The 26,872-nt window shown below is 38.3% G+C and overlaps 2 protein-coding genes across 5 annotated transcripts in view; both read right to left on the reverse strand.

Moving 5' to 3' along the window:
- NAT10 (N-acetyltransferase 10) overlaps positions 1–6,337 on the reverse strand; it is a 42,141-nt gene extending 35,804 nt beyond the window's left edge. For both annotated transcript variants that reach the window (XM_084287827.1, XM_084287826.1), the window contains exons 1-9: positions 6,139–6,337; positions 5,675–5,766; positions 4,939–5,110; positions 4,514–4,636; positions 3,769–3,830; positions 2,879–2,993; positions 1,450–1,557; positions 512–645; positions 42–135 (exon numbers count right to left, since the gene is read on the reverse strand). In XM_084287827.1, the coding sequence (XP_084143953.1) occupies positions 42–135; positions 512–645; positions 1,450–1,557; positions 2,879–2,993; positions 3,769–3,830; positions 4,514–4,636; positions 4,939–5,110; positions 5,675–5,766; positions 6,139–6,246 (1,008 nt within the window). In that variant the 5' untranslated portion in view covers positions 6,247–6,337. The remainder of the gene's footprint in view (positions 1–41; positions 136–511; positions 646–1,449; positions 1,558–2,878; positions 2,994–3,768; positions 3,831–4,513; positions 4,637–4,938; positions 5,111–5,674; positions 5,767–6,138) is intronic.
- A 5,607-nt stretch (positions 6,338–11,944) lies between these two features.
- The window catches only part of CAPRIN1 (cell cycle associated protein 1), a 33,468-nt gene continuing 18,540 nt past the window's right edge, over positions 11,945–26,872 (reverse strand). For 2 of the 3 annotated variants that reach the window (XM_084288315.1, XM_084288314.1), the window contains 10 exons: positions 23,004–23,159; positions 21,975–22,083; positions 21,454–21,515; positions 19,678–19,788; positions 19,004–19,153; positions 18,652–18,802; positions 16,524–16,718; positions 15,227–15,327; positions 14,278–14,341; positions 11,945–13,199 (listed from right to left, as the gene is read on the reverse strand). In XM_084288315.1, the coding sequence (XP_084144441.1) occupies positions 13,135–13,199; positions 14,278–14,341; positions 15,227–15,327; positions 16,524–16,718; positions 18,652–18,802; positions 19,004–19,153; positions 19,678–19,788; positions 21,454–21,515; positions 21,975–22,083; positions 23,004–23,159 (1,164 nt within the window). In that variant the 3' untranslated portion in view covers positions 11,945–13,134. The remainder of the gene's footprint in view (positions 13,200–14,277; positions 14,342–15,226; positions 15,328–16,523; positions 16,719–18,651; positions 18,803–19,003; positions 19,154–19,677; positions 19,789–21,453; positions 21,516–21,974; positions 22,084–23,003; positions 23,160–26,872) is intronic. The other variant, XM_084288316.1, reaches the window with a different exon arrangement.

The raw sequence follows: 26,872 nt of genomic DNA on the forward strand, positions 1-26,872 counted from the left end.
AGGCTCACAGTAAATATTGTAAAATGTTTTGCTCTCCTTACCTGATACTGCAGTGCATCAAAGCCTTTAAATATGAACTCAAAGAGAGTGTGAAGGTTATCAGGACTTGGAGATGTGACAAAGATGTTGGAGTAACTGCACACAAAAAAAAAAAAAAACAACACGAGTTTAACTCTTTTTTCTAAGAGATTTTTCATATACACAGAAAGGATAAGTATATATATGTTTAATATGCGGGGTTGATTTTACTTAATTACCAAAACACAGCAGGTTCCCTTAGATACTTATTTCACTTTTGTATGAGTAATTAATTGATTTTTAAAGACTGAGGAGTTCTGATTACTATAAAACAGAAAAACTTGAGCATTTGTTCATGTAGCAAATGAAAGATGTAAGAACAACAAAAGGGAAGGACGTAGGTCTGGAAATTATAAATATATTCAAATCTGGTCATCATTTTTTTAAAACTCATGGATGCAAATGAAACTTGGAGATGGGGCACATTACTCACCCAAAAGCTACTGCTCCAGCAATAGCCAGTCCCAAAGCAGCAGATTTACCACGTCCCCTGGCTGCTGTTAATGCCACAGTGCTCCTCAGAGTCTTCTCTGAAATGGCTTCAATAAATTTAAGAACTGCTTTTGCCTGATGATCAGAAAAATGTAGAAAACAAAAAGCAGCTGTTGTTAAACTGCTTTCAGAACTTTCTTTACTTAGACCTACCACTAATGCCAGGCAGTCTTCCCTTAGAACAGGAAGGAGAAAAAGACAACACGGGAAAGCTGAATCCCAGATGAATAATGTGAAAGAAGCAGTTATCTTGACCCAGTGAGTTCTTGAAATTAGCAAGGTCAAAACAAAGATAACAACTAATACAGCTCAATTACTACTTTCATGACACTGACCCCATAATATATTCAGTACAACAGGATGATGTACATGACTAGGGAGCTACCAGAGAAGGAGGATGAACATACCTGGGCTGTGAGAAGGCCTACTATGAAAGGGTTTTAAAGCAGTGCACAGGTCTGGGAGCCTCCACACCAACCTGCAATTTCTCAGTGGATACTCTGAAAGAAATTGCTGTAGGGCCTTGATTTGCACTAGTCGGTGATTCTCAAATGACAGCAGGAAAAGTGTCAGAGACAGGAATGAGGGCACAACAAAACCTGATATAGATTATGAGGATTATAGACGAAATGTGGACTTCTCCAGATCAGCTTCCTGTCTCCGTTCTAGTCCTTCCACTGTTCTCAACTTCATAAAGAAAATCACTGATACTGTCTTTGAGCTACCCTGTCCAACTAATTTCAAGGCAGCTTTCTCCCTAAAACAACCCCCATTGATGTTCATACTCTCAGATTTCATTATTTGCAAAACGAGACAAACATCTGCACCTACACTGACTTGTCAAATGCATAGTTTCTTCAGTTTAAGCACCACACCAACCTGATCCAGGGTTTTACAGCCATCCACCAAAACTCCTACAGGTTGTGTATCCTGCAAGCTCTCCTTCAGCTCTTTCAGCTCCAAGTCTTGTGGCCGGAGGCTATCTTCCTATAAACACAGTATTTAAAAGATTAATAAAGGACACCTTGGCACAATTATACCTTTGTGATGTCTTGTGATATCTTTTATCAGGCAGGAAGATATTTGAAAGAAAGACTTACAACACGTTGAATATACTCCCTAGAGACTGAAAAGTTTAAATGGACAGACAGGCATTTAACACTGATTTTAATGCATTTTCAAGAGAAATACACAAGAGGTATCCTGTCTTCCCCAAGTTTGGAAGAAAAAAGGCAAGTATTTTTCAGTAGATGTTAACCGGATAATGGTAGTGCTAGGAAGAAGAGACCATGAACAAGTTTTCTAAAGAATTTAATTCATTTTTCAGTCTTCAGGGTATGCCAGAATGTTATGATCTTTGTTATACCTGTCATATGGGGTGCATACTGGAAAACTACTAGGGGGGAAAACTACTGTAGCAACAGATCAGTTTTCAAGCTAATGTCAGGATTTTCAAAGCCAATAAATGAACTTGGACACAAAAGAAATCTATTTTAAGTAGAAGTTGATTCTGAATTGCCAATTGTCACTGATTACCAAAAGCATCTGCTTACCCATCCAACAGATGAGCATTTGTGCCACTGCCAACATAGTTAGAATGTTAAGTGGTTGTTATTTGTTTTTTTACATCAGTGTTCTGTTCAGATGTTTTTAGCGTCTCTGACAGAATCAATGATGTTATTTCCTTGGACACACAAATCAGTTCAAAAGCTCAAATATTTCTGTTTAAATTGCACGCCACTTTACTTTCAGCTACAGTTGAAAGTCATGAAGGGATGCATTTTAACAGTGCAAGCTCTATGTCTGGTTTGTATTCAGTGAATGCCTTCTTATATCTGACATGCATAACTCAGTCCGAAACTGAAGTAAGTACCACAGTTCTGAGGTACCAGGTGTCTCCTGAACTTGTAAGGGGCTTTTTCCCCCGAGTGTTTTCTCACTCTCCAGGCCCTGAAATGTGTTTTTATTTGTCTCCTCCCAGCTGTCCATCAGCCTAAAATCTCTTTAAGCTCTTCTGAAACAGCAACCACAGCAGTTAAGCTCCACCTCACGAGGCTAAACGGCAATGCAGCAAAATAAATAAACGCAGGCAAGTACAAAAAAAGGCTGAGGGAAAAAAAAAGAGGAGGAAAGAAAAGACAGCTTCCCGTACTTCACCCATGTGAGGTATATTTTTTGCAAATCATTCTTCATCTGCTTTGCAAGACCATCATTTGATATCAATCAGGGTGAAAAGTTTCCTCTCTGTAACACTGTTCTACTCAGATCAGTTTCTCTCAAAGAAAATTAGCTGATGTAGTCTACTGACCTGTGACCGTGGTGGAACAGGCGTGATATTTGCAACATGACTGGAGATGGGCAAGATGTTCAGCTGATCATCAATCACGATGCAGTTCTTGCATGAGGCCAGAGACAGAATGAACCTGAGCAGTCAAGCAAAGGCAAATCAGTAAAAGCAGTACCAACATTGTTTCATTTTCGTAGTTAATTAACTCTCTTTTCTAACCCCAAACATGGTATTTACAGCAAGAGCTGCTTACAGCTGAGCTAAGTTCACACAACTAGCTGTGCGTCTCTTACCATAGAATCAGGATGGTCCATGCAGAACAGACATCCACCTACCAGGACGCCTCTAATGAAGACAGCTTATTTCAGACAATCTCCTAAAACAGCTAGAAAGTGACTCCCAGCATTTAAATGGGAGGCAGCTGTATAAAAGCTTAAGACTTGAATCTACAGCAATTGTGACACATGCAGACCGCCAAAGATTGTGGTCAATTATGGCTGCTTCTTCATCCTTCTAGCTTCTAACACCACATAACCACCACCTGTATGCTAAAGAACAAATTTTGCATTTCTTCAATGGCTAGGGATAGATATGGCTCAGTTAAGAAGAGCTGCCTATTCAGTACATCAAAAGGGGAGAAAACACCTTTACAAGAAAGTTCTAGACTACAGAAAAGACCCCACAGTGAGCAGTTTTCTCTTTCAAGCTAACATCAAAGGTATCTGAATTACTAGTCATGTGAAGCATACATTGCTACAGAGCATTCCAAGAACAGGACTCAGAATACTTTAAAAATTAGGGCCCCTTTGCACATCCCTTGTAACATCATGCCAAAATTTTGTATTCCATTTCTCCAACAACAACTTATACCGGGCACACAGCCGAGATGCTTTATACTCACAATAACATACCTTTCATTAAACCGTCCTACCACGTCCTGGTGTGCCTCTGTTCTGTATCGGGAGTGCACATCCTGAAACAAAACGAAAAAGTCAGTCTGGAGAAGGAAAGGTGGTAACAGTGACATGTACAAGATTATTATTCATGGAATAATCCAACACCTTTTCCATTCTTGTGGACCATGCCCTCTCTCCCCAATTTTATTTGCTGTGAGACATCCACTTTTTCCAAACACTGTTTTAAAACGTACCTTTCCCACCAATACTTTTCACAGTGGTCTTACATATTCTTCCAGACTTAAAAGACAGTTCTGCCAGATACAGAATGCTTCAAACAACCAAGGCATACTAAGACAAAAGTCCATTGCTTTAATTCCCCTGCTAGCATTGTTACTAATAGAAATTGTTCCTGCTTTAGGGGTAAGTATACTCAGGGTGAACAGATCATATTTAGAAATATATAGGAACTGTGAAGCAGATCTTGCATAGCGTTGGGTCACAAAACACCAAAACATGTTTGTCACTTAACTTTGTTGCATGGACCAACAGTATAAATACTTTTTCAAATTATTGTGAAACAAAGGAACATAGTTGCATTTGTTGGCAGAACTGCCTGACCACAAGACTTCTTCAATGATAAATGAATGAAAGCTGAAAAATGACAGAAAGACCACAGCCCACAAAGAAAGAAAAAATAACCCCTTAAGTCACCAGCCAAACCTGCCTATGTAGAACAGACGCGTTACACTGAACATACCATGGTCATTGTATAGAGCTGCTTCAGCGAGTTCATAGACCTGAGGAGAATTACCACAATTCCACCCCCTTCTACTGTTTCAACAGTTCTAGCTAGCAGGTTTGGAGTCAAGGCTTCAAAATCCTAGGAAATACAAAAAAAAAAAACTTCAAAGTTGCTTAGAATTCACTAGGGCAACTAGCATCTACTGAAAGGAACAGACAATCTAAATGCATAGTTTCTCAAAGTTTGATTCAAACTTAATATTTGCATTAACCAATTTCCCATTAAAATTCTGCCAATGAGGCTATCTCACCCTTGCAAAACTCATAAAAGATACAAAAGAACATCATAATTTAAATAACAGAAGCAACAAACAGAATTCCTGCAGTCTTTAAACTGAAAGTAACTGATAATGGTGCTATGTCAAAAGCTGAATTCCTTACCTGAAGTACACACATGCCAAAAGTGTTACCAAGGATCTTATGAGTTTCATTGTAATAGCAGTAGCGAATGTTTGTGGCTGCTATAAATAACTCAAAAGGATCATCATGTTTTATGTTTAAGGTTCCACTTTTAATCTTTTTCTGCAGTTGTCTCATTCTCTTCTTACGGTGGCTAGAAAACAAAATTATATGGAATTTTTCTTGGGAAGAGGTTTGCAAAGACTGCTCAAAATCCTACTTCAAAGTCTAATTGGAATTCAGAGCTCAGCCTCCAAGGATCTTGGATCATACATGCTGCATTCGTGGTATATTCCCATGTGCCTTCAGCCCAAAGCGGTGGAAGTCACACAAGAACAACAGATGTTTTTGCAAGAAACCACTTGGTAGTAATCATGTAGTTTGATGTAACACTTCCCTTCTGACTTTCTGCCCAGACTGTAAGGATGCATGCAAATCTAAGAATTAAAATTTTAAACCCTTTTTCAAATTAAAGTCATTCCAATGCCCAATCTGTACTGACTCCTACATAGTACCTCATGCTGATGTCAACTGTGTTACTGAAGCCAAATTTCAATTCTGGAAAACTGAACTTCCTGTAACTCCTTCAAGAATAGATCTTGTTTCTCCTGACAACCGAATCGCTCAACCCCTACTGCGCAGACCAGCCGCAGAGCTTTTGCTTCACACAGAGCACTAATGGCACTTACTGCAGCACGAGACATGAGGAGCATCTTACCTGCTAAAGCCCAGCTCCTTCTTGTAACACCACAGGACAGAGGGTCTGGCCTTTACAGTCGCTTTAGACAACATGTGGTGAAGTATAACGACCTGCCAAAGCACAGAAACACGAAGAGAGCAGGGTTTAGTGGCAGACTGCTACCGGGTACCTCCGGTCCAAGCTGCGCTGCGGTGACATCTGCAAGATGACTCACTGGGTAAGGCACGGCTTGAGAAAAACTGTACGGGTGGACAGAGCAAGCTCCTGCCAGGCAGGCAACGAGACGTCTTTCTACCTCATTAAAAAATAAAAATAAACCCAATTTGCCTCTAATTGCTTTTATGTAACGTTCGCAGGCTCCTCAGGCAGACGGTTAACAACCAATTCTCCGAAATCATTTCCAGCGCTTTCGCCTTTCCGCAGCCGCCGGGAGCCTCACGCTCACCGCACCCCCGGCCCGCGCTATCCCCTGCGGGGCTCACCTGGTCTTTGCCGTGGTCGCCGACCACCACGAAGAGGGCCCGCTGCCGCTCGGCCACGCCGTTCTCGATCAGCACCCGCAGGCGGTTGTCCACCTTGCGGCGCTGCATGGCGGCGGTCCGCCCCCCCGCCGCCGCCCCTCAGGCGGCCGCCAACGGTCCCTAACGGTCGGCCAACGGCCGCTCTCCCGGCACCAACGGCCGCCGCACGCGCCGCACCACGTGGGAGCCGCGCGGCTTGGGTCGCGCGCGCGCCGCAGCGCGGCAAAGGACCCCGGGCGCCGGGGCTGCCCCCGCCGAGCGCCTGCGCGCGCGCCTCGGCCTCGAGCAGCCCTCAGCGCCTCAGGCCTGCAGCCCTCGCCCCGCTTTTGTTCGAAATAAAAACGCAACGCACGTGAAAAGGGCAAAGCCTGGGAGCACGGTGGGGTGTTTTGTGCTGCCGAAGTGTGAAATCCCAATAAGTCTGAAGCAGCTCGTAGCCCTGAAGCTGTGCTGTGCAGTAAAGCCAGAGCTGGTGCAGTTTTCCATACAATATCACAAGTTGCAAAGCGAAAATTCGTGGCTCTGAGCTGGTTCCAATCCCTGCAGGATCGCAGAAACTCTGTGTTCCTTCTCAAACTGACAGCACGACTATCCCTACCCTAACAGCTGGACACTTAACCCTCCCCTACCAAAGCTGAGCCAGGCTCTGGGAATAGACATATTTGTTCTTAGCTTTTTAGACTGCCAAAAAAATAATTAATGAAGTTTAATAATCAGATAACATGATAGAAAAATGTGTTTAATACCAGGGGATGTATTTTGAGATATTTTAAGTTTTAAAGTATAGCAGAAGTATGACAAAACTATTGAATTAAAAATAATACAGGCTGCGAAACAATTCCTGGGTAGGTGACCCCAGTTACTGAAACAAAACCACCCATGCAACGTAAGTGGAGCAAACCAAGTCCTTAAGGTATAAGTATGAAATATTTGCTTAAAAGGACATAAAACGTTTAAATAATTTATTTTTCAAGTGTTTACATAAGCCATGGACCAATTTGTCTTGGAGAGTTAAAGAACTGCAGACACATACAAGTATGTTTAAGGCCATCAGAAAATTTGAACCTAACAATTAACTAAAATGTAATTGTGAAAACTTACTTTATGGTAGATGCATTACTAAAATTTATTCTAAAATTGAATAGCTTTAAAAATATATTTTTTATTTAATACACATGTAATGGATTATTAGTAAAATTTAATCTCGATCCCCAAAAAATCAGGTGTAATCTTGATCCATTATCAGGTATTCGAGCACATTTCATACAAAGGAGAAATAGGACACCATAGTTGGAACTGAACTAGTTACATCCATCTGATTATTTTATGAACATTAAAAGGGAGGAAAGTAACCTAACTTCTAAAGTTAAAGGGATGATAATTGCAGCAAAAGCTAACTGATAAACTTCACTCAGAACAAACTACTTACAATTGTTAAGTTAGACTTTAGTTTTGCTAACACAGTTCTCTTTAACACCACTCAAACTGGCTTCAGGATGCGAATTTTGGGAGTTTACCTTCCCTCCATTAAGGCTACATCTACAGAGCCACAAATAACTTCAACTGCATCATATTCAAAAAGCTTAAGAAAATGAATAGAATAGCACCTCTTCCCTTAAATAAACCATTTAGAAAATTAGTTTATCATCAGAAATTCTTATTTATCAGAGGCTCTGTCAAATCACAGTAGAAATTCAAGGATGTCCAGTTTCTGAAACTCTGTAGAAATAGAGTAGAAACCCAAGATGCTACTTTTAAGTTTTCATAGAAGCAAGTGAGGGTAGGGATTTCTTTCACACAAGAAAGGACATTAAGTTTAAAAGTCCACTGGAGCCTTCTCATCAGCTTAGATTTCTTCTTAAATGTTAGATGATTTAAATTCAGTATCAGTCCCTAAGCAGACAAGTGTAGTGCTTATAAAAATGCATGAAAGCTTTATTCCTCGAAACGGTACTGATTTGGAAGAAAACCCATCTGAATGCAAGAGAAAGCAGAAATTGCGAACTGGAGATTTTGAAAAACCATCCCCCTTTCCTTCTGAAAACAAAAAAGTGTTTACCCTTCACAAGTACAGGATATGTCAACCTGATGTTAAATAAACATTAACAATGTTAATTTTTCAAAATTAACGTTAAAGATCCTCGTATGTAGTTTTGCCACTGAATATGACACCCAAGACTAGTATGAGACTGATCACTCAGATGCTGATGTGGTGATGGCATAGTCAAAGAAGCTTTAACGAAGATATTGTCACCTACAGAAAGAATCACAAGGAAACCACACAATTTTGCAGTGCTCGAGTTTCCAGCAATGTTCCAGAGGACAATCATAACTGTATTTAAGCCCAGGTTTTAAAAAGAAAAAATCATCTTTCCAAGTTCAAAATGAATATTTTATTGTTTAGGATCGTTTCCTGCTTGCTTTTCAGATGACACACTGATTTTTAGGTCAATCAGTGGTGGATATCTGCCCCATCTGTAGAACTTCAATGGTGCTAGCTCAAATGCTTGAAAACCTTTAAAATTCCATCCATGTCCAATGCAGATGCAGAGTACTGTATAAACAGGTACAAGGACCTGAAAGACTCAAGCAGACATATTCATATAGTTGCAAACCTCCTCCTCCACTCCATCTGTAAGTCTGTAACTTCATGTACCTGAGTTTGCGTTCAGTTCATTTAAGAACAGTTTTGCATGCATGACAGGAAGAATCTTCGTTTTTCAAGATGCAACTCTGGCAGCCTCATTAACAGGGCTGGTTAATAAGCAGCTTCCTCATGTCCCTTTCTGTCCACAGCAGACTTGGGATGTTAGAATCTGAACAGCACAATTTTGTCCACTGACACTAAACACATGTCTCAGATGAGCACTTATAATGAATAGCTCTTGCAAAGAAGTGAAAGTCAACTACTCAGCTTAGCTAGTACCAGATCTTTCAAATAAAGGAAAGGAAGATCAAAACTCCTCTAATTACTTATGTACCTTATTCTACTGGATTACAGAGTTTTTGCCCCATTTGCAGTTAATTACAGGAAGTAAATACCGTGAAAGCAGTAATCCTATTTTCAACGTCTGTCTAGGGTTAAAGCCATTTGAACACTTTTCCCTCTCCAGAAAAATTACTGAGTACCATTTGGTGAGAGAAGGAAGCTCGATTCATTCTACAAAGACAACATGTATGAAGGTAACCTGTAATTCAATCAAAAAAATCTACCTAATAAGATATGCAGAACAGTTTGATACAACATACTTTCAAGGTCGTGAATTCTCTGAAAGTTAGAAAGTCCCAGGAGAATACATTACTAGCTATTAAAAGTCATCAACATTACTCTTGCAGCTACTCTGGATGATGTTTAGAGCCACCAGAATTCAGTGCTTCAGATATTGCTACACATGAAACAGTATCTTGGAAAGAAAATAGTGATTAAGTCTTCAACTAACTCCACAGCAAAATACAAAATTTGTACTAGTGAACTCTTCTTAAGAAGAGAGCCCATACACACGGAGAACTAAGTAAAAAGTAGGAAAAAAGTGTCCTCGGGTATGAGAAGCAACTCATGACTTCTGAGTTAAAACTTATAGGATGTCTAAAAAGGATCCAAGATTGCCAGAGTAACATTAGGTGGAAACATCTGGAAACTCTGGAGCCATCTGTAAATGATTTACTCAAGAATCCTCATATTAAAGACACTGATGCTAAAAGTCAGCTCCCAAATGCATACCACTGCGTATCATCACAGCCTTCCAATATTAATGAAGCCCCAGCCAAAAATAAAAATCTGTATCTCTCTTAGTTGACTGTATGTAAGGCAGTCATTACAAGCGTGTTATGCTCTCAGGAGACTAATTCACAGAAGAATCAAGTAAAACCACCAAAAGAGGGCAATCAATGTGCTTATATACTGGCTCAGAAGGAGTGTACTACACTCACTCAACTCTTTACAACCACAGGCATTAAAGCCAGCTAAGCCTAAAGCAGCTGCTCATTGAAATAAATTCCTTTCTCCCCCCGGCATCCAGAAAGGACTCTGCAACACAACTGAGCCAGAACTACCCCCCTTTTTACCCCAGTATCATCACTTTTTTTAACAGTCATTGTTCTAAAGACGGTCTTTTTCAAATTAAAGTTATCTAGGAGTGCTTGTGATCTGAATGTGACTCAGATCTTGAACTAAGTTAGGGAGTGAAGATACCTAAAAGCTCTTTTAGTTCTCTAAATATAGTTCTTTAAAATGCATAGCTCCACACTCGCACTGCAGTGGATCAAGCAGAGAAGAAAACAATCTGGACCCTTACAATCAACCATTAGGCTAACAAACAGAACCCTCTGAGCAGGCCAGAAAACCAGTTTGTGGATCTGTGTGCCACACTGTGACTCAAAGCAATTTTTCAGTATACTGTTTATTAGCTGCATGAATTGAGATTAAAGGAATCAGTGCAAATTCCCAGATCAAACACGTATTAAGTACTTGTTTTGTAGTTATTACTAAAACACATCTCCCTCTATCAGCATACAGCAGAGCAGCTATTCTAAAGACCGTTATCATACATGGAAAAGCTCACAAGGTTGTGTACCTCAAATAAGAGACCTCTCAGATACCCACATTTTATTAATAAATTTAAATTATGCTGTAAAAAAAAAAAAAATTAAGTGGAATGTTCTGATCCATTCAGTGGTCTTTAATTCAGTACGCTGCAAGTTTACTATCAAACTACAATTAGCTTTTGAATTCGCATTTGGTGTGCAATAGAAAAGGCTGAATAGCTTGTGTTCTACCAACCATTTAAAAGTAAGCTGATGCACAAAACAAAAAAAGAAGAATTCACTATTTTCCTATGTCAGTTCAGCATTAAAAGGTTCGTCTTTTATTTTTTTCCAGTTAAAAAAACAGTTGGGACTATTATTTCAGTAATAGCTTCCTAAAAAAGACACAGAACAGCAATTTCTTACCGGACTGCAGGTTATATCGTTATACTGGTATGGAATGTTTCTAGGCCTTGACTAAAACTGCTGCGCTTCTAACCATCAGCATTGTTTCAAGATGTTTGCTGTGTAGTATTGTCTTCAAAAGCTTTTCACTTCTCTCAGTAAAAACATTTCTCATTTGTGCTCTTCACACGCAACAAGGAAAAGTGATGTTACCACCTATTTATATGGAGTTTCAGATTATTTCACAATGAAGTCAAAAATCTGACTACAAATTCAGAAAGTTCGGTTGTGATACAAAGTAGAAATGGCCCTCTGAGTGAACCTCTGAGCGAAAACAACCTTCAGTTTTGTATATAACAGTTATACAACAGGTAGCTGTTCTTTAATTTCACCTTTCCACACACACAAATTATTTGATGAGCACTATAGCACTTTTCTTCTTGCATGTGCTATAAATGCAACAGAACTACCAACACCTCTATGGAGGCAGCTATCAATATATTCTCCCCACTGCAGAGAGAGTGCATGTGCACAAAAGTTAGGCACAAGTGATTTTCCAAAGATTATACTACGAGTATGCAGTAAAACTTGAATAAGACTTGGTTATTTCCAGCTCCTAGTCTTATGCCATTTCTTCTATACATTGCTGCCTTGATGAAAAGGAAAGTCTCCATAAAAAGAAAAGTTTGCCAGAAGAAGTCACAAGAGATATTCAAATAAAATCAGAAAACAGGAGGAAGGTTTACATCTATTCAGGAAAAAGAAAATCTTTTCAGTGAAAAAACCTTATGAAATGTCAACCCATTACATTAAATTTGTTTCAGTCGCTGAAAACCAGTGTTCCAGGATACAATTTTTATAAACATGTTTTATTTGTCTTGCTTATACCATTAGAACTGTAACTGCTGGCTGTCATTTCCCTTAAAAGGGGAAATCAATTCAAACACATACTGGTGCTTTTCAAAAGATAGCAATTAAAAGGGCAGCAGCAGCGGGCATTTGAGATTTCTTAAAACCTTCAAGGCTGCAGGAAAGACAAAAAGGACATGTGACCAAAAGTGTTATGATTATCCATTAGAGATTTCCATCAGTACCGGCATCAGTTATTTAGGTGATAATACAGCAAGGTCAAGTATTAGTGACAGACAATGTGCAAGTTATAAGGAATGATAGAGAGTACCAATCCTTACAAAAGTCATTGCTATCAAAGAAACTTAAATGTGTTTCAAAGAGATATCTAAATACTTCACATCAAATATACAGTGGCCATCCAGGTTAAATCTCACATTTGTTGCAAAATTTTGTTGAAGTGCCAAATCAAAGCTTTTTTCTTTTTTTAAAAAATTACACAGTTACATTAGCAGTTATGCAAGCGATCTTAAATCCTTAGCCACAGTAAACAGGGCCCTGGTGATGAGGAGTGCTGTAGCTAAGGGTGCTTCTTCTTTGTCAAAAACTGGCTATAAGCCTACTTGGGGAAATATGCATCACTACACATCTTGAACTGTTCAGTGCTTCAATTTAATAGGAAAAAGCTGAAATGCAGTTGCTCTATCAAGCCACACTTCACTTTTTCAATCCTTTCATGGGAACATTAGATTTTGTTAACTGCCACCACAGAAAATCTTTATGAATTTGCAGATTATATCCAAAATTTGTTGCATCACTTTAATGTCAGAAGTGAGTCTTTGCTTTTTCCTGCCACTTCAGTTAACCATGGAGACTGGATCACCCTGAAAATTGCCTTTTTTGCTTTACTCTTAGCAAGGGTGAGGAATCTGAATCTCATGTGCAAGGCTCAAGATGATGCTTAGGACAGAACATGCAGAGTAAACGTTGTTTCATTTCTTTCCATATCCAGGTAATATAAAGCTGGCAACTGTAGTCCTGTCATTATGGGTAATGAAAATAGTCCCTTTACAACAAACTTCCTGTAAGGGAGAACAAATAGATAATAACTCTTCTGGTAACATGTATAGTACACTGGCCAGTGTGGTTTTGGCGTTTCATGTAATCCTGTGAATTCGTTTAATTCACTTGCTGAGCATTCATTTGAGGCATCCCTCTGTTTGGTCTTGGGGGCCCTCCACGACCTAGAAAAAATATAAAAAAGCACTTGAATTATGCATGAAGTCAGGTTGTTAAAAAAAATCCTAAAAGCTTGAGTATAAACTGGGTAAGAAGTCCCTGGTGTGTATCTAGGCTATATATGGTTCTAAAAGCACCTTTAAATCAAATTTCAGCATTATGTAACCTGTCTGTAGTTTGCAACTTCAGCCAAGTAACTTTTTTCCCAGAACCACTAAGCCGCACTAACTTCAAGAAAAATTTAAAAAAATATGTCATGAAGGTATGAAAACTAAAACAAGGAACTCTGCAGTAATGCGAGGCAATAGGTTTTTTTTGTTTTGTTTTTGTTTTTTTTAAGTGTTTGAGTATAGATACTGCAAGCTAAATAAATCACATTTTTATTTCCATTCATTCCGTCCCTCATTAAGAAAGGATTTGTTTGTAGCTTGCACTCTCAATATATGAGAACTGTCTGTCACTTGGTGAAGTCCTCTCATGCTTGCCTGCACATCTCTGACAATGAACCTCAAGACTTTTATTCATTTATAGCTATGGTTTCTGTAGTATGTTCTCAGCTTCACCACAGCCTGATGCAACGTTTAACTCCAGGCCACAGTTCCACACTATGGGGCCCTCAGTACCAAGAGGGTCAAGGACAGAACTCCTCAAAATTCAGCCTGAATTATCATAAAAATGTCTGCAGGAGGCAGAAGACAATCTTATCACCCAGTATCTACTGAAAAAAAAATGTGGAAAACAGCGTTGAAAAATAAAACATGTAAGCTCAATTACAGCCTTACGATAAATATTTTGCTGTTTTCTCAGATGTACACATAGCAGACACTAACAAGCTACAGGACAACACATTTCCATACCCTTACATAGTAAAATTAAAGTGAGAAAGGACCTCAGGATGTTTTCTACAAGTACAAGACCGAGTTCCAAAGCAGGGTCAACTATGAGGTCAGAGGAAAGCAAGCTTATCCTTCAATTGTGATCTGCTGAATAAGGACTGAGGCTGCTTTTTAAATACAAAAGTTCAGAATTTGGATCAAAAGCTTCCATTTAGCCCAAATCAAGTATACACTACTCAGGAATTACCTCGAGGAGCTCCCCGAGGTCCACTCTGTCCAGAGCCACGTTTGAAATTCTGTTGATATCCATCCTGAAGTATAAAAATGGAAAAACATTATGACATAAAACAAATATTGTATAATGTTTCAGGATGTTAATAGTCATCAGTGGAATAAAGAGCTTTTACAACAATCTGCACTGATGCAACACCTGTAACTTCAACATACAGCATTTTACTAGCTTTAATTCATGTGAGGAAAATGAAGTCTTAGTCCTCCTAGCATCTAGCAACTGTAATAAGAATGTACAATGACAAATCCTCTCTCCAGTTACAGAATATTTTTTCAATGTAAGTAATAAAGGCGAACAGAACTGTTTAGTGTTTGATTTCTTCCAACTCCACACAGATCAAACAGATGGGTTTCCATAAAGGACCAGTCAAAAAATGAATTAACATTCTAATGGTAGGATCAAAACTAGTCTTCTCCTTTGTTGGTGAATATTTGCATGGGGATAATGCAGAGACAGATATTTTCCTGTCAGACTAAGCTTTGAGCAGACAGAGCATACTTCCTACAGAACACTGAAATTTTATATCCATTTCAGAGTAACAAATCAGTGTTGCAGAAGATAGACAGTCCCTTAAAAGTTTGAAAAGATGATTTCAGTGGATTTATGTTCTTTAAGTATCATTCTTTCTCACAAAGTTGTGATGATAATTGTATTTAAGAGAATTCTTTACAATTCAATCAACTTTGCTATAGCTACTTCAAAAATCACTCGGCTTCCCAATTATAACTAGCCATTTCCAATTCAGCAATTTCCAAATATCTGTTCAGTATCTAAAACTTTTGTCTTCATTAGAAATAAAAAAGTCACAGGGAAATGTTTTCACTTATTGACTTGCATCAGTGCTTTTGTTGATGCATGTATTTTTCTTCTACTTCTAGACTGACGTGACATACTGGTAGCTTACCCGCTGGTAGTTTGAATAATCTCGAGGAGCATTGAATTGGGGCTGCGTGTAACCGCTGTTTGGAGTGTTGGAAAATGAAGGACGGTAGCCATCGTATCCTCCTATGGAAAAGAATGCACATCCTTCACTTAGAAACAATAACCTATTATATTATGCTACCACAAAGAAAAACTTAAGAGCTTTCTACCTAATTCTCAGAGAAAAAAAAAAGCACTGTTTAACCTGCAATTTAAGCAACTCTATGCAGCATCAGTGCTAGTACTATTACAAGTAACAAGAACAGCTATCTAGTAAGAATGAGGATGAGATAACCATTCAATGTGTTTCTCTAGTAATTTGAGGTTTCATTCAGATAACATTCAACCCACAGCTAAACACTGTGATCTAAACGTAACAGCTGTGACCTGCAAGGCCACAACAGCCAACTCAAGCTCCTCCAGAGCGAATACTCTGAAAGCCAGGAAGTATGGCCAAGGATGGCTTCAGTCCCAAGTCCAAAACTCAGAATTTCAGATCAATTCCAAGCAAACAAATGGTGAACGCTTCCTCTCAACTACAATCAATTGCATTTTTGTTACACAGGTTTCTTCTCTACTCTCCAACCACATGAGAGGACAAGACCAGAGCAAGAAAAAACAGCCTTCAGTGCTATATTTACAAGTCTAATCCCAGAAAACCAAACAAGGAAACAACGTCTTCCTCATTCTAACACACATCCCGGCCATCTCTGCAACACTGAAAGTGCCACAATATCTGATTAAATTGTTCTTATTTATCCAAAAATCCAGTATCATTCCTCCACTCCTATTAATTCCTTCAGGATAATGACTTTGGGATCTTTTGTTCTTGTATTTCTGAATTATAAAGTCCATTTTCAATAAGATGCAAGATGAAACTCTAAAGTATACCACTTCTACCATGACTAGAAAAAAAAAACATTTTTGAAATACCAACTGATGTCTGAATTCATCACTTGATAGTTGTGAAACATCCTGTTGGATATTTCCATGTTTGTTTATGCTTGCAATACAACTTAAGATACCTCGTCAAACACATTAAGCCTTCAAGCACAGAACAGGGAAAAGGCTTCTTTATTTACATCTTAGTAGGAAGCCTAACAAAGCATCTAAAATTTGAGCTGCTTAAGTAAGCCAAAACAAACTGAATATTTACTACAAGTATAAACAGCTTGCACAGATGACCTACCATCGTTTTTATAACACATGGTTTCTTGACGCAGTGTTTCCAGAAAGGACCAGATAAAAGTCAGATGAGAGAGTTTAATTAAGCTGTTTACCTCTAAATCCATTTGCCGGTCCCCTGTAACCATTCATCAAGCCGCGAGTCCCACGTGATCCACCACGAGACACTCCCCGACTGTTATAGTAAGGCTGGCTGTTCCGTGGAAATCCAGTATTCTGCTGGGGAGGTTGCTGGTGGTTACCTGCCACTTGATGGGTCTGGTCCGGAGAGCCATGGTAAGTGCCAACCACTATATATTTCAAGTGGGGAAAAAGCAGAGCATAAAGGCTGAGTATTTATGCTCCCACACATACCCCCTTCTAACTCAACGTTCAAAGCTTTGAAGTACCATTGTACACATCAATAAATGCTTACCCATTTGAAAAAAAATAATCTGCACAATTAAGTGTTGAGCTTACTAGTCAGCCATCCCACAATATTAAGATAAATCAGCTGTCTGCCATTTCTGGGTTAAGTCAATGTCAAATAGTCTCTACTGTAAGCTCAGAAATAAGTATTCATAATGCAGGTAAAGTTTTCCTGTGCTATTTCAAACCCTTTAAAAAAAAAAATCAGCCACGCACACACACTCTAAAAACCAATGTGAATAAGTTAGCCCATGTCTCTAACTTCCTCCCCTCCGAACTGAGTGGAGGGCCACTAACAAATACTTGCAATCACTAAATAAATTCTCTTAGGCATAGCTGTCCTGCCTACAGGTGAGGTTGTGGGAATGTTCTAACACAGAGGCCGCTTTGGCTGTGTAGGATGGGGGGATCCTTTCCTTCTATATGATACATAAATCACAAGGCAAAAGCAGCATAGATAGCTTAAAACTGTCTGATTCTTGGGAACAATGTTTGTCACATCTTTGTATCACAGCAATCATCAGAAATGGATTAGGAATACAACACAAAGTGGAATTCTGTATATAAGAGTGAAGCAGCTGCAAAACTTCAGCTTGACAACAAATATTTAAGCAAGATCTCAATTTTAAGCGATAAGTCCCCCTCCTATTTCCTATACACGAAAAGAAGACTTCATCATTCAACAGGGAGCATGACTGTAGTTCAAGCTCACTCAGCCACAGGGTGCTATGAACTTCTCTGATCTCCCAACTTCCTTTCTGTTCTTGAGGAATGCATGAAGTGGTCATGCTTTTTAGAGGTTTTACAATGGGCAGGGTTTTATTCTAAGGGCACTGTATTTCTTTTGCATCAACAGTTACACTTACTTAAATGTTACAGAATGACAAGCACTTAATACCGCATGGCCCACTTTCAGTACTGTTCCCCAGACTCCGTTTTTGGTGTTTTGTTGTTGTTTTTTGAGCCATACAAAGTGCAAGGCAACAATGGAAATCTGGTTCCTCCTCTTCTCATCTACCCACCTCCCTAACCCAGCTTGCAAGGAAGACAAAATTCATGATGATAATCAGTTGCAGAGAATAAGGATCACATTTTTCCTTTACTCCACACCTCCAGTAGCTGTTAGCACTTCACCATTGCCATCTCTTTCCAATGTCCTTCACTTGTAATCCCTCTCTGCATCTACACATTTTATGAGTGGAAAGCAGTAATAGGAAGGCTGGGAGAATAGTTTTGTACATAGACTTTGTATTATAGTTGTTTTTCTTAAGTTACTAACTTGGAAACCACTTTGCCTGCTATATTCCAACTGTCTAACCTTTTTTGCAGAAGGTTCTAGACCTTTGTGAACATTCCACCATCTCTGAGAACCAGTCCATATTTGCTCACAATTTTATCTTACCATTTATTTTTTAAAATTTGTCATCTGAATTAGTACAATGAACTTTTTCTTTGGCACATTTAACTTTAATATCAACAGAGCAAGGACTCCACTATACTGCTTTCACCTTTCAAATAATCATTAATCCTGTCTGTGATTTATAATTCTATTTATAACTGAACCAAGTGGCAAAATTACTTTGACGGAGAAATATTGAATTTCAACCCCTGCTCAATATTCAAACCAAGACAGAATATTGGGGTGCAAAATGAAGTAACAGAAGTCAGACATTGCCCAGTGAAGGGCAGCTTTGCAAGACCAGGTATATGTGAGAACATGTGACATGCTTTGCTGTATCTCTTAGGACTTCACAGCCTTGATTATCTGATCTACTGAAACTCTCAGCATTTTAATTTTCTCTAAAATAAGTTTACCTGTCTGGAGTTGTTCTTGCTGAAGATCTGATTGTTCTACTTGGTGTGGCTGATTGGAGAAACTCTGGTTGTAACTGGCCTGGTACTGATTTTGTTGCTTAAGGGTTTCTGGCTCATTAACAGGAGGAACAGGTGCATTCATGTTGAATACCTATAATATAGGAAGATAGCTTTCTGGTCCAATGCATTTTTTTATAACCCCTCATTGGATCATGTAAAGAAATATGCAAGACTAAGAAATGTGAGTAACCAAAGACCATTTTTGCAATTACATAACCAATTCCGATGTTGTAACAACAACAAAAGGAATGACTACCAAAATAAAGTCATTCAAAAACTATTTGCTACTTACTGTTTGCATGGATTGGAATGGAGCTGCGTTAACATTGATTCCGCTGCTATGCAAAGGTTTGCTAGATCCAGCCTGGAAAACCTGGGGCTGGGATGCAGGGGGAAGTGATGATGACGACGGGGTCTGGTCTGCGTTCAGTGACATTGAAGCCTAATAAATAGACAAACGACATTTTAGCAGTTTTTGAATAGTAGTGAAAACTTCACTAAAAAAAAAAAAAATGGAAAGGCACTGGATTCACTCCAGCAAACGAACATTTTCTACATCAGCTGAACAGCTTCTTTCACAACGGCATAATGGGAGAGGGAAAATGTAACAGACTTCTTCCTCATTAACTTGAAACACAATTATAAAAAAAACAAAGGGGGCAAAATGAACAGGTTTCTGGACTAACTCGTAGCCAGTGTGTAAACTAAACTAATAACATGGATGCTCATATGCTAATGTTGTCACGTTACTTCTAACTAAACAGACAATCTAGTAACTTAACAACCCTATAAAGGACTGACTTTCTGGTCACAGACAGGCTCAAAATTTTGAACTTATATGGAACTGTAACAGCCCTATCAGTAGATAACTGAAAATCACAAAGCTTCAGTTTCAAAAAACCACAGAAGAACATTTGATCACACCTGCAAGCATAGTCCTTCCCACCTCTGTGAAATCTGACTTGCCTGAATCTGGTCAATTGATTCTTTCTGTGGCCGTTGCTCTGTTGTATGAGAAGGCTGATACATGGGTTGGGAAGCTGTATATCCCTCACTTGTAGAAGAAACCAAGGGAACCTGACAAAATAAACCCCAAATGCCCCCAAGTCAGCTGATTCTCACACAGAGTTTTATAAAAAATATCACAGAACTCTGGAATGGTTTTCTCTAGTAAAAATAATTATTCCAGCACAACTTTACAACCATTAAAAATGAAGTACTCTGTAATGAGCAGAGGTTTAGCTACCTCAGCTTGACATACTGTGACATGCCATGCCACCAATCGCCTGCCAAATTTGATTCTGTGAATATTTCTTTATCAGCTGGACATTTGCTTTAATTGAAGAATTTCCTTACACAACCACAACTACCATTACAATAAATCTGGGAAATGAGGGAGTGAGAGAAAAATAAGGAAGTTTATATGGGAGAACGGCAAACTCATACAGAAATGGAAAAGGCACTGGTTATTCAGTGGACTGAATTTGCTCTTTTTACAGCCTATGGTCTCCTACACAGGGTAAGTGAAAACTAACAAAGCAGCAAACTTTACATTTAAGGCTACTGAGGACTTCAGGAGGCAACTGATTGATACTGAGTTACTGGCATGTTCAGAACGTCTTGTTGAATATTAAAAAGAACTGAGTTTAGCTACCACTTGCAAGACTGCTGAGAGAATCATTGGCAGCACTAGTCGAAGCAAGGAAAATCAGAAAAAAAATCCACAGGGGTAAGTTACAGAACACTTAACAACAACAACAAAAAAAGCTAGGGCAGAGAGAACTGATGAAAAAAGATGTTCTACATCTACAAACAAAGAAAACTGCACAAGTACTAGCATTTCAGCATTTTCATACAGAGGAAACTCTCAAGAAAAAAGAAGAAAACATATTCCTGCTTTTACACAAACAAGTGACTTAAAAGCTTCAGAGCTAATCTCTAAAAGATGAAGCCAGCCATTTATACTGTCATTACTCTTAAGATACACATCTGTTTCTTTTGGCTTCCACACACCTACAGGGATCAGATTCATTACTTGAGATCAGCAGAATACTCAGAGATGCCATACGTGCTTAATACCAAGTCAGGAATTTCTGTAATCACTAGGCAACTCAGTAAGAAACTGCACATCTTAATGAGAGGCAGAATACATCACATATACATTACTGAACCAAGTTTAATTAATCCTACTTTAAAAAGAATTGCAGGAAAGCTCAACTGAAAACAGCATTCAAACTCATTCTGGCAGCTCTACAACTCCAGTATAAAATACTCCAAGCAAGCAACTGGGACTAATTCTTAACAGAGCAAGACAAAAATAACAGGAACTATGCAATTAATCTGTAAAATCTGGTTTTGATCACTTAAACAGATACAGACTGCCCTTTAACCAAGTGATTCCGATCTTTGCATTTCTGCTGCAAATAAATGAATAAATAGTAACTTGCTTCTATCTATATTAAAAAATACTGCATACCACATATCTGACGTAGAAGAGAAAGCTACTAGGCAAAGACTGGCGTGTCAAATTATCAATCTGTCTCAAACAGAATGCAGAGAAACCTTCAACTACATGTATTTAAGAGTGGGACTACACAAAGCAGCTTTCCAAACAGTTCTTCCACTAGATCTTAAAAAAAAACCTTTGCATTTCACCTTTGAGTTTCTGCTGTAGTTTGGAATTATATCCTGTTACAGCACTAATTAAGACTAAAATCAATTGTAAATTTACTAAAAATTTACCTGCGTAGCTTCTGGTTGCACAGGGACCTGGTTAGGCTGGGCAAGTCTTGATTCAGTATGAACTGAAATGAAATAATTTCACTTATTATATAGTACAATCAAAGCTTTTTACAGAACATCATTGCAATCTTATCTAAATTCAGTTATTTGATACATCATCATCAGAGATGATTATCCCTCTAGCATGGAAAAACTATATTCAAAATACCCATTTATTTTCCACACAAATACTTTTTTCAGTTATCTAGAACACTCCAGGTATTTCCAAAAGACTAGGCAAAAATCTAATTTGCCTATTTAAAAACATTTAAAATGTTCCAACTCAAAACAAAAAGGAGGATTGGAAGTGTATAAATAGTATGCCTCAGAAGTACAATCCAAATTCGTAGAAAAACGAACCTGAACAGTACTGTAATATTAGCTGCAATGATCCCTTCACTATGTAGCCGTAATTGAAGCATTTCTAACAGACGACTTGCAGGCTTCCCCAGTATTTATGTTTAGGATTTACCATTACAAACCTGGAGGGCAAACCATTTGTGGCATGTCCAAGTTCTGTGCTGGATTCATGGGCTGTGCAGATACAATGGCAGGGTCAAGTGTTTGGTTCTCAAACTCCAGCATGGAGTCCTGGGAAAAAAAATAATAGAAAAACCAAATTTAGTTTATTGGATTTTTAAAAGATAAAGTGTTCAAATGTACAAATGAGCAGGTCACAAGAAAAGAAACCTAGTCCACAAACCAACAGCTAATTTTACCATTTAAAACTTGTATCAATACTAAGAATTCCAAAAGGTATTTAACACAATGAAAATTCAGTCCAAATACAAAAACTAGAGTTTATCTGATATAAATAGAGGCAGATTTTAATAGCCAGGTAGAATAGGAGGTGATGTGGTTCTTTATTCTTTACCCTAAATTAGCATTTTTTTTTGTAGGGAAAAAAAACACACAAGGAATAACCAAACAAACAGAAAACACACCAAAACCACAAGTTTAAGTATATGCTTCATTTATTAGTGAAGTTTAGGTTTTATTTAGGGAGTAAGAAGAAATGCATTCACGTACTTCCCAATGCATTTCTAGTTGTTGAATTTTAGAGGTTAAAAGACACTAGAAACTTCAGGAAACCTTTTTGTGTCAGAAACTTTCAAGAAGCCACCCAGAAAGTATGCCCTTTGGGTGTTGCAGATTTTTTTCATAACACAATTTAAAACGAGCTTGAGGTATTTTATAGCAAGTCTCACTTAGGTACCATACATTACTTAATTCAGTGGTCCACGACTTTCCACGTCCTCTGCAGATTTAGTACAAACACAACTGAAATGCTCAATAGCATTCTAATTGTACTTCCATAGCAATACAATAAGTTTGCTGGCTTTGGATGAAATATTGTCATACAGCACCATAAGGTTTGCAAGACCATCATATTCTTCAAACAAACATCAGCGGCTCTTTAAATGATTAAAAGCCAGCAAGTGCTTTTTTTTGTGTGTTTTGTTTTTTGGTTTTGGCTCCAGTTTCACAGTACTGCAGCGGGTTCGTCATACCTGCATGAAGTTGTATGGGCCCTGCATCTGCGCCATGAGGTCCTGTACTCTCTGCCTTCTAACAAGAGGATCTGCTTGAGCCACAGTAGTGAGCGTGTGAGGTTCAGGAACTGGAGGAGATGTAGCTTGTGTCTGTTGCTGCAGTGAATTTACAACCTAGTAAGAAACAAGCATCCAACTGAAATTTCAGCTTAAGATAACAATGCACAGAAAAAAAATGAGACAATAGCCATAAATTACAAGAACCACTGTATTCATTATGGACGTAATTACTAGTGTTCTTGAAGGAAAAATCCTATATCCTCCTACAGACATGATCTAAGCAATTCACAGGATTAGAAAGCTTAGACTGCATTCTATTTGCTTTCCATCTGCTCTTATTTTCCATTTTTTAAAGTGCTAACAAAAATTTGTTCTATGTTAATTTTTTGTTGTTGTTTTTTTTTAAGCACGGAATTTGCAACAATTTATCTCGTATTTATCAACATTTAGCAATTCAAATAAAGGGAAAAGCAAGTTTTGGAAATATTTACGCATGGAAAACAATTGTTTTCTTCTACCTTTTTTTCTGGTGAATATAAACAGAGTTTGAACTTGCGGATCATTCTTAAGACTACAGAATTTTAAGTTTTCATGGCCATGTCTTTCGCAACCATTATTCTAGCTAAACTAATTTATGGTCTGAGAACAGCAGGTAGCATTGTCTGGTGGAAAGACTGCAAGACAAGCCCAGAAGTAGTACAACTCATAGCAGGCAAGAAAGCTGAGACTGAAAGATGGTAAGAGCTTCATCAGACATAGCACAGCAGACAGGATTTACTAGACATATTCCAGCATGTCATGTGCAAACAAGAAGACAACAGATGCTTTCACATACCACCTTGCTGAAGATAACAAAGCAATCAGGGAAGCTGAACGTGAACATCTAAATCTAAGCACAGCCATCATCAAATAGCTCAAAAGCCAAGCGTTACAAGAATGGCTGAGGTGCACAAGAAGCAGCATTTCTGCAATTTGAACCAATTTTGCTTTTCAGGTAACTCCCCTAATACAGAAATGCCATTTCCAATTTGCATTTACATCAACAACTGTCCTTTAAGAAGATAACTGTCACAAAAATTGACCATTGTTTTTCTAATCCCATGATCCTAAGAGTTTAATTAATAATCATCCTCCAGATAAGCAAACAAGGCTTAAACTTACGGTGGAACAGGATATAAATTAGCATACATGCATCTAAGTCTGAAAAAATTAATTTTATGTAAAACATCTGGTTTAATATAACGGCAAAAGACTAATTTTGTACAGCAGTCATGATAAATGATGAAACCTTTACTTTAGTCTAGTTCTATAATCACAGATCTAGACTTTAAACTTAAACTCTCTCAAGTCTGTATTTACTTTTCAACTTCTCAAAAGAAACCTTAAGCATCTTTCAACATGCTGACTCCTTGATCATACACACATTGCTCATGTGACATTTACATGGGTAAGTGCCTGACAAACTCCTGTAGATCTTCCCCTTACCAAATCCCTAGCCATCTGTGATGAAAAAATAATAAAGATAAATCTCTGAACAACAGTAAAAGCCAACCACAACCTACATTCATCTTCAAGACTCCCTTCATATCCAAATGTCTACTACTAGCCCTACAAAGTGAAGCTCTTGAGAATTCCCATGGAAGTATGCCCTAAGGCTGTTAACAAGCACAACAGCTCTGGTAGGTCTGAAGTTAACTGCTTTCTAACAGTCTGCTGCATGAGAAACTATGAGAGACTATTTAAAAATAAAAATCATTATTTAAAAAGCACCCAGAAACTTATTACGCAATCACATATCTCCCTTCATTCCTAGTGGGGCAGCATCAAGAAGAAACTTTTCTTTTAGGAGAGCTGAACCTCCCTCTGCAGTGCAGTATTTGACTCAAACTGTATGCCCAGCTGCTCACTAGGCAGAGCTAACCAAGAAGGCCAGTGGGCAACCAACAACAGAAGGGGATGAAAGAACAAACATCTTTGGGACCACAAAGTCAGCCAGAATGAATACCTGCTCTTGACAATCATAGGACAGTTTCCAGTTTTACACAAAATACACACACATTCATCCAATGTTCTGTAATCTAAACCTCAAAGAACTTTGTATATAAGCAGACACAGATTCAGGTACTTGGTACAAAGGGAGAAAGGAAAAAAGAAAAAACACTATTACCATTAAAGGACACCTTCACCAAAATTAGAACACCACATAATTCAAAAAGAAGCACACTTCGAGAATTCACAAGCAAGTTCTTTAGTTAAAAACTTATGGAAGGCTCGTGTCATGCCAGATATTGTCAGTTCTCAAACTATAAACATACCACTGAGAACTTGAATATATCGTGTCTATTTGAAAGTTACTGAAAAAATGAGTTCGTGATAGCCTTCTTCCTCTTCATAAACAATTATGGAAATCAATATAAGTTCTCTCTTTCAGAATGCTATCAGCTTCCAAAATGAAGAGCTATCATTCATACCACCACAGCTACTGTAAGCTGAGGCGCAGAAAAACTATACAGTATATACAATCATCTTTCCTAAGGACAGTTCTCTTTCTCTCCAGAAGGAGTGGGATTTTGACACCAGCAAGTACAGCAAGAGTCATTCCAAAGACAGTTGTTCTCAATTACCCCTTTTTGAGTTAAATGTGGGAAAATAAAGTTCTTAATTATGAAGTAGTCTTCAACTTCAGATTTTTCTGAATTTCTCACTTAAACAAAGTACAAGAAATTCAGACAAAAAGGAGAGATAAATATCTAATTCTTACTGCTTTGTATTGTTCTACAGCAACAAAACTGATATAACACAGATTTAGCTGACTAAAAGGGCTATGAAAATTGAGTTTCTGAAAGCAGTCTCATACAAAACTACAATGATTTTACCATACCAATACGATTACTGCGTATTATCATTCCCATGAGGTAGATTTTTCACCTGTGCAATACATAGTCTTACACCTGAAGAGCAGAGGGAAGCACACCAGGCTCCAATCATAACAACACTTTCTATACTATCATGTCTTTATCCGTACTACTTACCTTAGGAACTACAGAGAACTGAACCTCTGAGCTACTCTGGACACTTGGTACAAACACAGACGTAAATTGGGTAGAGAGACTGAAGCCAAGCAAGCCTCAACATTAAACTATTGTGTCTAGTACAAATACCTCAAATATGCATCCCTCTTTTGTGTGCTATTTGGAGTGTTTCTTTACTTTACAAGAGGTTTCTTGAAACACATTCAATAGCAGTGATGCCTTACAGCATGTTTATGTGAGGGAATGGAATACTATGAGAAAATACTACTAAAATCTTTCACATGTAGCAATGTTAGTTAGTGTCTAGTTAACAATAAAAGCCTCACACCCATCCTAAGCATTATTAAATCTCTTAGTGGTCTCCAACACCCTAATATATGAATTTTGGCCAAACAAACTAAAACCAGGCAGAACAGATAACCATTTCAAAATGGTCCCTTTTTTTTACACCCCTTAAAGAGATGATGAATTCTCATTCCAGTCCAACACTTTAAAAGGCTGAAGAAAGCAAGGGGAGGAAATCTAAAAAAGTGATCATCTGGAATTTCCTGCTGCAAAAAGTTAAGGTGAACCAAAAACTAAACCTCCAGCTTTTGGAAGATGTTGCTTACAACTGGCTCTAACAGACACAAACCAAAGTCCAATATACCAATGATTTGAATGACTCCATGAGACTTTTCCTTTCCAGTGCACAAAGGACACAAATTCTAGTATAACAATGATCGACTTGAACACACAGCTGAGTCTGAATTACTTAGCTGGGAATAGATCCCAGTAGCAATGTACCACAAACAT

Source organism: Netta rufina, assembly GCF_964035555.1.
Source record: "Netta rufina genome assembly, chromosome: 5".
NCBI classification, from domain to species: Eukaryota; Metazoa; Chordata; class Aves; order Anseriformes; family Anatidae; genus Netta; species Netta rufina.